General features: G+C 40.5%; 1 protein-coding gene across 3 annotated transcripts in view; it reads left to right on the top strand.

The window, feature by feature from the left end:
- The window catches only part of ADAMTS12 (ADAM metallopeptidase with thrombospondin type 1 motif 12), a 377,858-nt gene that overhangs the window by 281,682 nt on the left and 80,572 nt on the right, over nucleotides 1-15,604 (top strand). For all 3 annotated transcript variants that reach the window (XM_050793804.1, XM_050793805.1, XM_050793806.1), the window contains exons 14-16: nucleotides 962-1,082; nucleotides 9,279-9,523; nucleotides 10,929-11,067. In XM_050793804.1, the coding sequence (XP_050649761.1) occupies nucleotides 962-1,082; nucleotides 9,279-9,523; nucleotides 10,929-11,067 (505 nt within the window). The remainder of the gene's footprint in view (nucleotides 1-961; nucleotides 1,083-9,278; nucleotides 9,524-10,928; nucleotides 11,068-15,604) is intronic.

Genomic DNA, 15,604 nt, shown 5'->3' with positions numbered 1-15,604 from the left:
TTTTTTAAATCTCTTAGCACTTTATTTTTTTCCCCCAACTGGGTGAAGTAGCACAGTCTTTGGACCTAAAGGAAATTAAAGACAATTCACCTAAAGAATGAAGCTATTTTCTGTTAGTGGGCATTCATTCTCTGTTTAGATGGTAGAGGGTGTATTTAAAGACTCAAAATAAGTCTGGTGTGGTACCTATAGTCCTAGCTACTCAGAAGGCTGAGGTGGGAGGCCAGGAGTTCAAGGCTGTTGACTGTGAATAGCTACTGCACTCTGGCTTGAGCAAAATAGCAAGATTCCATCTCTCTCTCTTAAAAAAGATTCAAACCCTTCTTCCTTTGAGTAGATTTGAGGTGGCTTTCAAGTTAGAAAGAAAATGATCTTTAAAGATCAAAAAGGAAATGAAACTATCTGGACACAATTGTTCCCAAACAAGAAAGAAAATTATGACTAAAGGAATATGGTATAGCTTTCCCTTGTGATCATGGAAGAAAGCAAGTCACAGAAACGTCCAGGTGAAGGTCAGATATGGTTCATGACTTTCAATCTAAGTGTCATGATTCTTTGGTATCCACTTCCACAGAACACCCCAAGCTTCGTGGCTCTCTTTTTCCAGGATGAGAATACATCTGAAAGAGACTTGCTGCTCTACTAGCTTCAACTCCAAGACGTTTTTATAGTTAGACTTTTGGAACATTTTCATAGATTTTGTTCAGTTCTGCCTCTGACTCAGGAAATTAGAGACCTCACTCAATGTGTGCCTCCCTCACCTCTGAGCAAGTAGTGCCTTTACCATTGGTGGATGCTTGGATATTCCTCTTGCTGCCACCAGGAACAAACATTTGTCCTTGTACCCTGGTACCTCCTGTCCAGTCTTATGAAGCACCAAAGGGGAAAGGAGAAGTCACAGATCCAGGCAAGAGTGGCATCCCCTGCCTGGGTATTCATCCTCCACCTCTCTTCCCCACAGATGGTTGGCTGTGACTATGAGATCGATTCCAATGCCACAGAGGATCGCTGCGGTGTGTGCCTGGGAGATGGCTCTTCCTGCCAGACCGTGAGAAAGATGTTTAAGCAGAAGGAAGGATCTGGTAATAAACAAATAAATAAAGTGGCAGGAGACCAAAGGTCGGGGGGCAAGATCAATGGTTGATTGATTCCTAGTTTTTGTTTTTATTTTTTTTAAACAGTCTGTGACATTCAAAGCATTCAAAATGGAATGTAGCCTTTACCATAAAGGAGTAAGGGTTCCTTGGCAGTTTTAGGAAAGAGGTTGATTGCTGACAAAACACAAGATACATCACAGTGAGATAGAGATCTGAAATGGCCTTGTGGTTGTGCACAGGAACAGGTGTAAGAGCGTGATCCCTGGGAGAGGATCCTCTTTGGGAATGGGCATCACAAGAGGATCCAGCATTAAAGCCAATGGCATTGGAACAGACCAAGAACAAGGGGAGAGAAGCGATCAGAAGCTGGCTGGGAAGGCTGCAGACACAAGGACAGATTCTGTAGTGAGGACAGAAGCCAGCAATTGGTTTACAGGCAGAAGAATTGGGGTGCACCTTCAATTCAAAGTCAAAAGAGAAGCAAGGCAAGGTTGTATCAAATCTCTTTTATTCCCAATTTCTCCCTGGGAGAGGGTCCCACCCACTGGTGCGTTATGGCTTTCCAGACAGCTCCTCCACGTAGCATCCCCTTCTGATCCATACTTTACTATTCTTTTCCCATAGTCACTTTTTGTGGAGTTTCTTCTCTGTGCAGCTTTGGGCTATGGATAGTCCTCAGGGCATGAAGAGTCCACCTTCAATGGCGGACCCCAATGCAGAGTCAGTTCCCAAGGAAGGCAGCTAAGAAAGGGTGAACCATCATATGGGAGCCACAGCAGATCTTGCTCCCCTGAGTTTTCCCCACCTGAGGGGTGAAGGAATTGAGATAATATACACCACTTTCCACCAGTCATGGGTTGAGGTTACTCTAGGGAGATCAGACTGTTAATTCTCTGGATTACGTGGAGATGCTGGGAGCAGGGAATCCATCATGCACTATTGTAGTAGGGCCTGAGGGGAGGGGGCAGCGTCTGCTACACAGCGGTGATGCTCAGCACAGAAAGTGATAGCCACTATCAGAAATGGTAAAGCCCTGAATTCCTGGATTCTAGAAAAACAGCATCTCTCTTCTAAACATTCTTCCTACCCAGGATGAAGTTATTGAGTAGGATCCTGAGAGGATCAAGTGTGTCCTTCAGTTAATTACATGACCTATTGTTCCCTAGTAATCATAACAGCCAACAGTCTAAATTTAATTTACATCCCTCTTTTTCATCTTTGACTATTGGATTACATCTCACAATAAGGTTAAATTGTGAGACTTAATGCTTGTTGTGCCCATGAGAATTACCACTGGAAGATTGTAAAGCTTTGATTGTTAGCTTTATTATGGATGAAAAATATTCTCTGGATTACTTATTTGGAATGTGAATGATAACCCGTGTGTCTTAGGCCTATAATTAAGCACTCTATGATAGCCAGTGTTTTTACAAGCTTTACAAAGGTGTTTTGTAAATATTTTCCATTATTTATAGTGACTTTACTTACTTATAAAAAGTTACACTTAAAATCGTATGTCTGCATTTAACCTGTTTTTTTTTTGTTGTTGTTGTTTGTTTGTTTTTGTTTCTGTTTTTGTTTTTTTGAGACAGAGTCTCGCCCTGTCGCCAGGCTGGAGTGCAGTGCTGCAATCGCAGCTCACTGCAACCTCTGCATGCCGGGTTCAAGTGATTCTCCTGCCTCAGCCTCCTGAGTAGCTGGGACTACAGGCGTGCGCCACCGCACCCAGATAATTTTTGTATTTTCAGTAGAGATGGGGTTTCACCATGTTGGCCAGAAAGATCTTGATCTCTTGACCTCGTGATCCACCCACCTTGGCTTCCCAAAGTGCTGGGATTACAGGCGTGAGCCACCACGACCGGCTGACTTGTTTTATTTAATTTTCTTTATGAGTTCCTATCTTGGCCTCTGAAGTGCTATTCTTCTAATATTATGATAACTCAATTGAAAACCAGAGTTGTTGTCCCCAGGTCTCTGCCACTTAACCTTTTAATCCTTTAGGAAATCCGACTCTAATTCTGGGTTCTTTCCTCTACCCTGGTCTCTTGGGAATGAGAAAAAGGGATTATAAATGTCTTCTGCTCCCCTCTCATCCCTACCCCTGCCTGCCTGCAAGATCTCAATACCTCTGGCCACATGCCCACCACTGAGCATTTGACATCTCCCTGTGCCTTTGTGTTTTCAGTTCTCTTTCTCCCATGTCCCTTTTCTACAATTCCTTTCCACCAGTTTCTAACAAGAGGGTTATGGTTGCTTGCAGTGTGTTACAAGATTCCAATTCTCTCACAACCCTCTTTTGAGATAACTGAGACTAAGAGTCTAAATCTAAGGCAAGGCGTTTTAACTTCTCAAAACATCTACCAGGTACTGTTTTTTTTATATATTTCTTCCTCACTCTGTGGTTTGTGAGCCTGTCAAACACTGGTTTGTTTCTGAACCAGACACCTACGTGTCAGTGCTCTCAAGCCTGGGATCAGACACGGACCAGCCTTTCCCGGGAGCCTCCACGCATAAATCATCATGAGACATTGGCCTGCAATGAGCATTGTCTCCAATGGACAGCATAAATCTTTAAAAAGACAAGTTGGCCACTGTAGATAAACTGCCCAGGGTTAATGGTATAACCTCTTTATGAGCACATTTTTATTAGAAATGTCAAAGACTGGAGACCAAATATGCCAGTGAGTAAAGTCCGTTTTTGTGGACCACAAAAACTGTTGGATAAGATGTGTGTTAGCGTCAATAATGCATGATGTCTCTTATCACAATCTCAGAAATGAGGGCCTATCTTTTGCCCCATCCTCAAACATCCTGGTTTTTTGTTTTTGTTTTTGTTTTGTTTGTTTGTTTGTTTGTTTTGAGATTGAGTCTTGCTCTGTCGCCCAGGCTGGAGTGCAGTGGCACGATCTAGGCTCACTGCAATCTCTGCCTCCTGGGTTCACGTCATTCTCCTGCCTCAGCCTCCCTGGTAGCTGGGATTACAGGTGCATGACACCACGCCTGGCTAATTTTTGTATTTTTTTTAGTAGAAATAGAGTTTCACCATGTTGACCAGGCTGGTCTCAAACTCCTGACCTCATGATCCAACCATATCAGCCTCCCAAAGTACTGGGATTACAGGCATCCTGAGTATTCTTTTAGCTCAAGATGCTCAAGACTGGGATAGTGATGGAATTGTTTCTCCAGGTGGTCTCCTTGGACCCAGAGACTTCTTATTTGAGGTCGGAATTATGTTTCTCCTCTTCCCCTAATACTGGTACAAGTAGCTAATGCTTGCACTGGGGAAGATGCAAGAAAATTGATTTGCTGAACAAATATACTCATCATTCTTAATACAGCTGACCCTTGAAAACATGGCGTCGAACCGAATGAGTCCAGTTAGTATAAGGATGTTTTTCAATAACTATATTGAAAAATGTTTTGGAGATTTGTGACAGTGTGAGGAAACTCACAGATGAACTGTGTAGCCTAGATATATCAGAAAAATTAAGAAAAAGGTATATCATGAATGTGTAAGATATATGTAGATATTAGTCTCTTTTATCATTTACTACCATAAAATATACACAAATCTATTAGAAAAAGTTAAAATCTACTAAAACTTATGAACATAAACACTTATAGACCATACATGGCACCATTTGCAATTGAGAGAAATGTGATCAAACCAAAGATGCAGTATTAAATCATAACTGCATAAAAGTGACTGTAGTAATACTATACTACCATAATAATTTTATAGCCACCTCCTGTTGCTATTGTGGTGAGCTCAAGTGTTGCAAATATCTGCTTAAAATGCTGTGTGATGCTCATCATTTCCATGTGAGGAGATCATCTGTCCAGTAAATTGCATATCACAGTAAAAAGTGATCTCCTGCAATTCTTGAATATTTTTCATTGTGTTTAGCACAATACCATAAACCTTGAATAACACCATGGGATTTATACAAAGTGCCACTAAGTGATGCTGGAAATGTTCCCAAGAAGCAGAGAAAAGTCATGACATTACAGGAGAAAGCTGAATTGCTTGATATGTACCATAGATTGAGGTCTGCAGATATAGCTGTCTGCTACTTCAAGATAAATGAATCTAGTGTAAGGACCATTATAAAAAAAAGAAAAGGAAATTTGTAAAGCCATCACTACAGCTATGCCAGCAGGTACAAAAACCTTGCACTTTTTGTGAAACTTCTTATCTTTCATGCAACTTTCACATCAGTGCAAGACTGCTATAGGAAAGGCATACCACACCTGTAGACTCTGATATGATTCAACATAAAGCAAAGTCATTGTCTGGGTGTGGTGGCTTATGCCTGTAATCCCAACACTTTGGGAGGCCGAGGCGGACAGATCATGAAGTCAAGAGATTGAGACAATCCTGGCCAACATGGTGAAACCCCATCTCTACTGAAAATACAAAAATTAGCTGGGCGTGGTGGCACGCACCTGTAGTCCCAGCTACTCGGGAGGCTGAGGCAGGAGAATCGCTTGAACCCAGGAGGCGGAAGTTGCAGTGAGCCAAGATCTCACCACTGCACTCCAACCTGGTGACAGAGTGAGACTCCATCTCAATAAATAAATAAATAAATAAATACAAAGCAAAGTCATTATATGACAACTTAAAGCAAAAGGAAGGAGAGGGATGTAAAGCTGGATAATTTAATAGCTGCAAAGTATGATTTGATAATTTTTGAAAGAGGTTAGGTTTTAAAAATGTCAAGATAACAGAAGAAGCAGCTTCTGCAAGAGACATCAGATGAGTCTCCAGCTGCCATTAAGAAAGTCCTTGAAGAGAAAAAAATCTGCCTAAACAGATTTTTAATGTGGATGAAAGTGGCCCTATGGTGGGGCAAACATGCTAAAAAGGACATTTACTAGTAAAGAAGATAAACGAATACCAGATTTAAGGCAGGAAGGAATAGGCCACCTCTATTGTTTTGTGCAAATGCCGTCAGGTTTATGATTTATTAAGGAGCTAACCTAACAGCCTTGAAGGGAAAAGATAAACACAAGCTGCCAGTCTTTTGGTTGTACAAGGAGAAGGCCTGGACAATGAGAATGCTTCTTCTGAATTTGATGCATTGATGCTTTGTCCATGAAGTCAGGAAGTACCTTGCCAGTAAGGAATTGCCTTTTGAAGTTCTTTTGATATTTGGGTAGTTTTGGCTACCCAAAACTCCATGAGTTAAGCACCAAAGGCATCAAAGTGGCCTACTTGCCCTGAAACACAGTGTCTCTAATTCAGCCTCTAGATCAGAGGGTCATAAGGATCTTCTAGGCTCATTACACCCAATACTCTGGAAAGGAGTATTAACATTGTGGAAGAGAACTCTGATAGAAACGTCATGAAAGTCTGGAAGGATTGCAACATTGAAGATGCTGTTGTCTGAGAAAACGCCGTGAAAGCCATGAAGCCCAAGAGTAAATTTCTGCTGGAGAAAACTGTGTCCCAATGTTGTGGATGACTTCACAGGACTTATAACAGAGACAATCAAGGAAATCATGAAAGAGATTGTGAATATGTGAAAAAGGTGGGGGTGAAAGGTTTCAAGATATGGATTTTGGAGAAACTCAAGAGTTGCTAGACACCACACCAGGGGAATTAACAGAAGACAAATTGATGAAGAGAGTGCTTCCGAACCAGGACCAGAGGACTGTCCCAGAAAGAGGATGGAGAAGAAACAGTGCCAGAAAACAGACAGACATTGGACAGTCTAGCAGAAGGGTTCTGTTTACTCAAGACTGCTTTTGATTTATTTTATGACATAGACTTTTCTATGATGCAGACACTGAAACTAAAGCAAATGGTAGAAGAAGGATTGGTACCTTATAGAACACTTTTAGAGTAATGAAAAAGCAAAATGTCAGACAGAAATTACAATGAATTTCTGCAAAGTTTTACTGAGTGTGTCTGCCTCTCTTCCTCCATCTCCACTTCCTCTACCTTTTCTACCTGAGAGAAAAATCAATCCCTCCTCTTCGTTTTCCTCCTCAGCCTACTCAACATGAAGACAACAAGGATGAAGGTCTTTATGATGATCCACTTCCACTTAATGAGTAGCAAATACATTTTCATTATGAATTTCTTAACATTTTATTTTCTCTAGCTTACTTTATCATAAGAATACAATATATAATGCATATAACACAAAAAATATGTAGTAGTGGACTGTTTATGCTATTGGTAGAGCTTCTGGTCAAGTAGTTAAGTTTGGGGATAGTGAAAACTTAGACACAAATTTTTTTACTTGCATAGGGACTTGGTGCCCTAACCCCTATGTTGTTGATGGGTCACTTGTACTTTGGAGGTATTCTTACTGGTCCTTCTTTTATCTACAAGGTATTCAGAAGCAGTAAATTAAGTATGCGTCTTTCAATCTGCCCATAATAAATATTTCTAATTTTGGATTTTCTCTCTTAAGTGGAAGAATAAAAAGCAAACTCTGTTGTTTATTGTTTTTTTCTATTTCGGTTTTCATTTTTTAAAAGCAAGGAGCAAGATGGTAGACACAGTATTTCATACCAGTTGATTTACCTGCATGAGCTCTGCTATGAAAAGGCATGCAACATCCTAAGTAAGAATATGACTGCAGATAGCAACACTCGAAGGGCATTTATTTTTTAAAAACATTAGCCTCGATTACATGTGATCAATATCTTCCCCAAGGTGGTTATACATTAGTGGTTTTAATCAGCTGTTCCAGACAAGTCTTTGAGAGCCAAATGGAACTTAATTAAATACTACTCAAACCACATTTTGGTTCCTCTGGATGAGAGCTGTCAATTTGAAAAATGAGGCTGAGGTTGTGATCTGTATCCAGTTTCAGAGCAAATTATTCTTGCTGGACAGTCCAGGGTTTGACCCCCAGGATCCCATACTTCTTTAATGCCAGAGGAACATGAAGAAATTGAGGCACTTTCAGGTGACAAAGAGGAAGGGCTTGCTCATCAGACCAAATAACCTAGTGCATATCCAGTGGAAAAATGACCAAGATCTTCAGCGTCTTAAAACTGTATTTTATATATTTTTTTTAAAAAGCTGAAAGAACAAAGAATAGTTAGCTTACGAAAGAGGAAAATCACTGACTATTAGAGCTGAGAGGGACCGCAGACATCATCATTCAGTCCCCTTCTGTGCAATGAGATTCAAAAAGTTAGATGAATCAATGAAAGTCATAGAGCGGATTTGCAGAAATGCAGAGACTAGAATCCAAGTCTTTCAACTCCCATTGCCCCAGAACTCCTTTCACCATGCCAACCTCCAAGTCCATGTTCTTTCCATTTTATGAGTTATTGGTTCTCAAGAAGCATAAATAAGGTGAATGCATAAAATGTTTAGCATAGAACCTGGCAAACACTGGCAACCGCTAAGCGTTCATTCCTTTTATCACCAGTATGCCTCTTACCATAATGACCATTAAACAAGAATAAGACTGTGGCTAGAGTTGATTGTTGTCTTTAAGTAAATGTCAACATATGACGCTTTTTCGGAAGGCTGAGTTAGAACACATGAGGATAAATTATAAATTGCTATTTCAGCAATATATAAAAGAAAAAATGAGAAAGAAAACTTTCTAATGAATAGAATTGTCCAACAGTATAAAAGGCTGTACTCAGAGTTGAGTTCCTCATAATAGGCTGTATTAAAGATAGCCCGGTGACAAACAATCTGAGATTCCCTCTAGGATTTTCTTAATGAATGGAAGCTAGGATTACATTACTTCTAAGAGTCTGTCTTTAACCTGCTGGCAAAGGGGGGGTGAGGTAAAGTATGTATCCAACGCAATGTTTAGGAAGTCTAATTTAATAGCCACAAAGGGGGAAGTAGAAATACTAGCAGGAAGCTAGCAAGGAGCTTTAGGGTTTTGAACTATCAACATAAAATTACAGAAAAATAAATGCTAGATCAACCACAAAAGCTTCAGAGTCCAATCTGCACTTATTTCACCCCTCCTTACAAAACCAGGCACATATTGAGTCACAAAACTCCTGAGAATTCTGGTCCTGTCCAAGTTCTCGAAAATCCCCCATAATTAGTGCTTCTGCCAATCCCAGTGGCTATCCAGCAAGGGCACTAAATGATGGGGAGGCTGGAAAGAGGATGAACAATGGGTCAGAAACAGTTTGCATTCAGATGAGAAGCTGGCGTGCCTCTTTCATGATTGTGTCTTCTCTCCTTAGGTTATGTTGACATTGGGCTCATTCCGAAAGGAGCAAGGGACATAAGAGTAATGGAAATTGAGGGAGCTGGAAACTTCCTGGCCATCAGGAGTGAAGACCCTGAAAAATATTACCTGAATGGAGGGTTTATTATCCAGTGGAACGGGAACTATAAGCTGGCAGGGACCGTCTTTCAGTATGACAGGAAAGGAGACCTGGAAAAGCTGATGGCCACAGGTCCCACCAATGAGTCTGTGTGGATCCAGGTAATGCAGAAAGGAGGAAAACTGCTGACGTGTGTACTGGTTAAAATATAGAATACTTCTCATTTTTCCCCCTAGGTATTTGCTAGGTGACATCAAGTAAGAATCTTTAAAACCTCTTTTAGCAAGGAGCAGGGAGGGGAATGAGATATTAGTTTGTGCTGTTAATCCTTTATTGCCTAGATATTGCTGAAACCCCCATAACAAAATGCAAGGTGCTCTAAAACCACCCACTGGGAGGTTTGAGTTCAGCTTCTGGGCTGACTTATTTGAGGGTGATTGTTCCTCAAGTCTATTGTCATTGTGGCACGGGTTTCCAAGTAGCTTTCCAGCAGTGAGGATAAACTGACATGTTACTCTGTGTTGTCCTGAAGCAAAGCATTTGGCTTTGTGAAATTCTTGCTGGAAGGAGGAGTTAGAATACAATATGTGCTCTTCAAAGGTACAAGAAATTTGTCTTTCATACTGGGCACAGAACTGCAGACAAGGAGTGGAATGGATATACCAATAGCAGCAAAGCAGATTGAGGATGACAGATGACCAAGGAGTTAGATCCAGCCACAGTCTAAAGTTAGAGAGACATCCTTTCCGAGCCAGAGATCAGAGCGCTCACAGAAGCTGAAGGTCAAGCATGGCAGCTGTGATCCGTGAGTGTCAGGAGACTTTGCTTCCCCAGTCCCAGGGAGCAACCAACCCACTGCCTCTATGTTTAAGGTGAATCCATTTTAAACATGTGATGAGTAGACTGCCTGCAGGAGACGGAAGTAAGGGGAAGATCCCAAGAGCAGCATCGCTAAGCTAAAGCCCATGACCATTGTCAGCTCAGAACTACTATTTGTTAAAGGTACTGAGTAGCCTGAGAGGTAGGGAAAGCCATCATAAGACAACAATAACAAACATCATACAAGTTGACATTCACTGAGGCACTGTTCTAACCACTTTACATGTGTTTACTCATTTAACCCTTAGAACAATCCTACAAATAGACACTATTTATTATCCCCACTTTGTATATGGGCAAACTATGGCACTTACCTATATTCACAAAGCTGGTAAGTACGTAAGAACACAAAGTAACCTATCAGCCTGTTGTTGGAAAGGACACTCCTCGCCATTTCCACAAAGTACTCCCCATATGATTTGATCTCCCCCTTTATGTGAACTGAAATTCCCATGGGAATCCAGCCAAGAAATAATTAGATGGAGAATATATAGCCACAGAGGTAGAGGTGGACATATAGTTATGAACTTAGACACAGACATAGGTATAGATCTATGTAATGGCATTTGTTCCAATGCATGCTCCCATTACTAATTTTAGATGACTGACATTGTGTGGTGTTTTTACATGACTGGCTTACAGTATAAAGTCATGACAGTTTGACATGACCCCTCTCTTGCCTTTTAGCTTCTATTCCAGGTGACTAACCCTGGCATCAAGTATGAGTACACAATCCAGAAAGATGGCCTCGACAATGATGTTGAGCAGCAGATGTACTTCTGGCAGTATGGCCGCTGGACAGAGTGCAGTGTGACCTGCGGGACAGGTGAGAAACAGTCGCTGTCACTATGAAACCATGCCAGCCTCAGAGCAGGTCATAGAGGTGATTACACCAGTGATTTGCTTTGTGCTGTCTGCCCATGGATCTGCAGGGCTCCACTGAGATGGCCAGGGGCCTCTGTGGACAGTGAGCCTGCAGGGTCATGGTTTGAAGAGAGGCAGTTTTTCTTTTACCAGCTCTATATACTGGCCTTTTATAGAGCTGATAAAAACTTTGATAAAAGTTTTCCATAAAACCTTTGTTTGAAGGTTTCGTTACATGTCGAACAAAAAGCATTAACAACCACTGCTCTGGTTGAGAACCTGAGGACCACAAAAGTGGAACAACTCCTCAAACATGTACCATAAATCTTGGCCAAATTCAAACTACAACTAGCTCTTCTGATTCCTAACCCAGTGCTCTTTCTCCATCTCCTGTTTATACGTTTTTACACGTATAGCAGGGGAGCAGCTTACTCTCACAAAATCAAGCACTGGAGAGGTTCACTTGCTACCATGTATTAGTCAGGATGAGATAAGTTCTGCCACAAGACAAAAACATTGAAATCTTAGTAATTCAACACAATGAAGGTTGATTTTTAACCCATTGTATGCCTGAAGCAGGTTAGAAGACTCTGCTTCATTTCCTACATAAGACATACAAAACACATGGTTTCCAGCTTGCCCTGTAAGGGAAGAAAGATGGGAGAGGCACCCTGGCTCTTTTGACAGCCTTGGCCTGGAAGTGCTGCAAGTCACTTCCACTCACATCTCATTGGTTGGCGGTAGTCACATGGGTACCATCTAACTGCAAAAGGAGGCTAGCAATTATGGAGGGGTACATGGACATTTGAGGAGCATGGGATCTCTCTGCTGCAGTGCTGGATGAACTTTCCCAAACCCTATGAAGGCAGGGGTCAGGGCCTGTTGAATACATGGGGCTGTATCACTCATTTAGGGGGCTTTAGTAATATCACCATATGCAAAAGCCTCTGCCTCTCTTTCTCGTTTGGGTCACTTCTAAGTCTGTTCTGAAACTTCTTGCCTCTAGCGTATAACTGCAACCTGCAAGACTAGGGCAGCTATAGAGTGATGTGCCAGAATTGGTAATGTAGCAAAAGGGAAGAAAAGTGAAGCAGTGAATGGACCAGAAGACCATGGCCTACTCCCCTACAGGCTTCCCTCTCACATGCCAGGTCTCTGCAGCGCCTGCTCACTGGCTTTCCCACCCCTGAGAGTTGTGCACCATCAACCTTATAAACAATTTTTATATTATCAGCTTCTTTCTTTCCCCATTTCAGCACAGAAAGCCAAGGTTAGCTTTTAGAATTCATGAGAATAAAACATTCATTCTAAATTGTGTGATATTTTAACAATGCTAACTAACCCTCTGGAAATCTATCAAGGTCAAAGGTGCAGTCAGTGGCAGCAGCCATGAGCGGTGTTGATAGGAGAGTCAGTCCTGCCATTCCTACCGCTGCCTATAGCATTTCCAAACGTACTGCCCACCACTGCCCAGGGTTGGGGGCTGGGCATAGAGTTAGGCAAAGGCAATTTAAGTAGAAAATAAATAGGTGAAAAAAATCTTCCCCTGAGGAGCAATGGGAGGAAAAATGAAGTCATCGTGACTATAAATATAAATACTTTGTCGATTTGTCATCCCCTTTGTTCTCATCTGTCTATGAAGTACAAGTTTAAGCTCTAAGTCATTTGTCCCAGGACACCATGGAATGAAACAGCCAGTGCTGATGGCAGGGACTCCCAAAAGAAGCAAGAGAACATCCTCCGCCCTCTTCTATTTCAAGATAGAATGGACCCTTTGCATCACACAGACAATATTTCAGAACACCAGGAATCAAGAGATAAGTGGCTGACGTGTGCAGTGATCTTAAAAAGACATCTGAAGTCAGCTAGAAAATTGGACACTCTTACCAGATGTAAATCAGACATTTGGTTTTGTTACAGCCTAAGCCTTCAGCAGCACCTCCACCTACCTAGGTAAATGTCACTCTGATTACTAAGCCTTAATGGGAAAGATCACAATGCTCACATACTCACCTGAACTTCAGCCTCACTGTTTGTTTGAGTGAGGGCGAATCTTAACTCTGGCAAAGAAGAAAGACAGCATAGCTACTGTAATACTCCCAAACAGAGAGGATGAAATGCTATTATTCACACAGGACACACATTGCTAATATAACATTGGAATGTTGCCTGAATCATTCAGTGGTGGATTTTTATTTTATCTAAGCTAAAACTTTAAGCTTAACTTTAAAAGTAAGTTAAACACATTACTGAAACATGAAAAATTGTCACCACCCTAACACATGCACTTTTGCTACTTTTCTTTCCTTTCAATGCATTTTTTTCTAATCATAGATGTATAAGTTGTATGCATACAGATGCATTTATGTACATGACACACATGTATTTTTGCTTATCACAATAGGATACTTTTTCAGGTGTTATACAATCTTCATAGCTATCAATTTTAAAGATGCATTTAATTTGCTGAAAAGATAAAGCAAAATTTCCTTCACCAATTCCTTATTGCTGTTCTTCTGATGAGCATTTGGGGACCTGTGTAAAAAAATGGTCTCCTGAGTTTTAATTTCTATGTGAAATTTCTAGGTTCAAAGAATATAAATATTCTGATAATTGACTTACACCAAATTACCAGATAATATTAACTTATTGCCAAATTGATTTCCATACTAAATGGGTTACAAATAGGTGGTAGCAATCATTTTATTTTTTAAATTATTGTGTTATTTTAGTTTTACTGAGAAACATTTCAAGCATACTAGCAAAATAGAGAATGTAGTAACAAATTCCTTTGTACTAAGTACTCAGCTTTATTGCTCTTACCATTTTGTTGTTTGTTTCAATCTTTACTATTATAGACAAAAAAAAAAAAAAAAATCCCACAACTACAATCAAGAAGCGCATTCCACCTCCACTTCCTTCACTTTTTCCCCAAAGTTCACTAGGGTCATGAAACTAGTGTTTATTATTCTATGTATATGGTTAAATACTTTTACTATACATATGTGTAGCCATACACATTATATAGGATTGTTTCTCAGGCATTTAAGCTTTCTGCAAATAGTATCACATGCACTATGCCATGCTTTGTCTTTTTTTCCCTCAACATTATGCTTTTGAGATAAATCCACATTGATTAAAGTAGCTCTAGTACCTTTTTGTTCTGTTGCCCAGGCTGGAGTGGAATGGCAAGATCTTGGCTCACTGAAACTTCTACCTCTGGGTTCAAGCGATCTCTTGCCTCAGCCTCCCAAGTAACTGAGATTACAGGCATGCACCATCACATCCAGCTAATTATTGTGTTTTTAGTAGAGACGGGGTTTCACCATGTTGGCCAGGCTGGTCTCAAACTCCTGACCTCAAGTGATCCGCCTGCCTTGGCCTCCCAAAGTGCTGGAATTACAGGGATGAGCCACTGTGCCCATCTCTCATACATTTATTTTAAGGGTTGTGTACTATTCTATTGCATGAATATATCATGACTTGTTTATACATTCTACTATTTTGCAGCTATAAATATTTCTGCAATTCTGTAATGAATACCTTATGATTATTCCCTTATTACCTCAATATTTGGGCTTCTTTAATATGTATACCTAAAAGTAAAATTCCTAGGTCATACAGTCTGTGCATATTATAGGGGTAAATCTGTGAACTTATAGGGTGCCATGGAATATTTTAAATTTTCCAGGGAAACAATGAAATGTTAAAGGGAAACACAGTAAGAGTTAACATTTCTTGGACATCATGTGTCTACTATTAGCTCGAGGTAGTTCAAGGTTAAGTCATACTACATTCTTTTCAATGACATTCTATGTTTGTGAAACTGGTTTTTCAGTGGTTGCTTTAATTAAAAAATGAATTACCACCTGAAAATCAACGTGAAACCGGAAATATGGCATCTAGTCTCATTCTAAGATTTGAAAAATTGTACAATATCCAATAGATTCACACATCTCATCAATGTAAGTTAGTTTAAAATGAAACAAAAATAGTATTTTTTTCTTCTTCTTTTTCTTTTTTTTTTGTTTCTTTTTTTGTTTTTTGTTTGTTTGTTTGTTTGTTTATTTGAGATAGAGTTTCATTCTTGTTGCCCAGGCTGGAGTGCAATGGCTAGATCTTGGCTCACCGCAACCTCCACCTCCCAGGTTCAAGTGATACTCTCTTGCCTCAGCCTCCCAAGTAGCCAGGATTACAGGCATGCGCCACCACACCTGGCTAATTTTGTATTTTTAGTAGAGACAGGATTTCTCCATGTTGGTCAGGCAGGTCTCGAACTCCCTACCTCAGGTGATCCGCCCACTTCAGCCTCCCAAAGTGCTGGGATTACAGGCGTGAGCCACCATGCCCTGCCTGTTTCTCAGTTTATATGTATTATTTTTTCAGATGGCTACTAAGTTGTTGGACCATAAATCTTTAATAAGTTAGGACTGAATTATTTAATGAATGTAACTGTTAAATGTCTTATTTTGCATAGAGGCCACATGAAAAATGACTGA

Source organism: Macaca thibetana, chromosome 6, assembly GCF_024542745.1.
Source record: "Macaca thibetana thibetana isolate TM-01 chromosome 6, ASM2454274v1, whole genome shotgun sequence".
Lineage (NCBI taxonomy): Eukaryota > Metazoa > Chordata > Mammalia > Primates > Cercopithecidae > Macaca > Macaca thibetana.
This window is presented reverse-complemented; position numbering and strand designations above follow the sequence as displayed.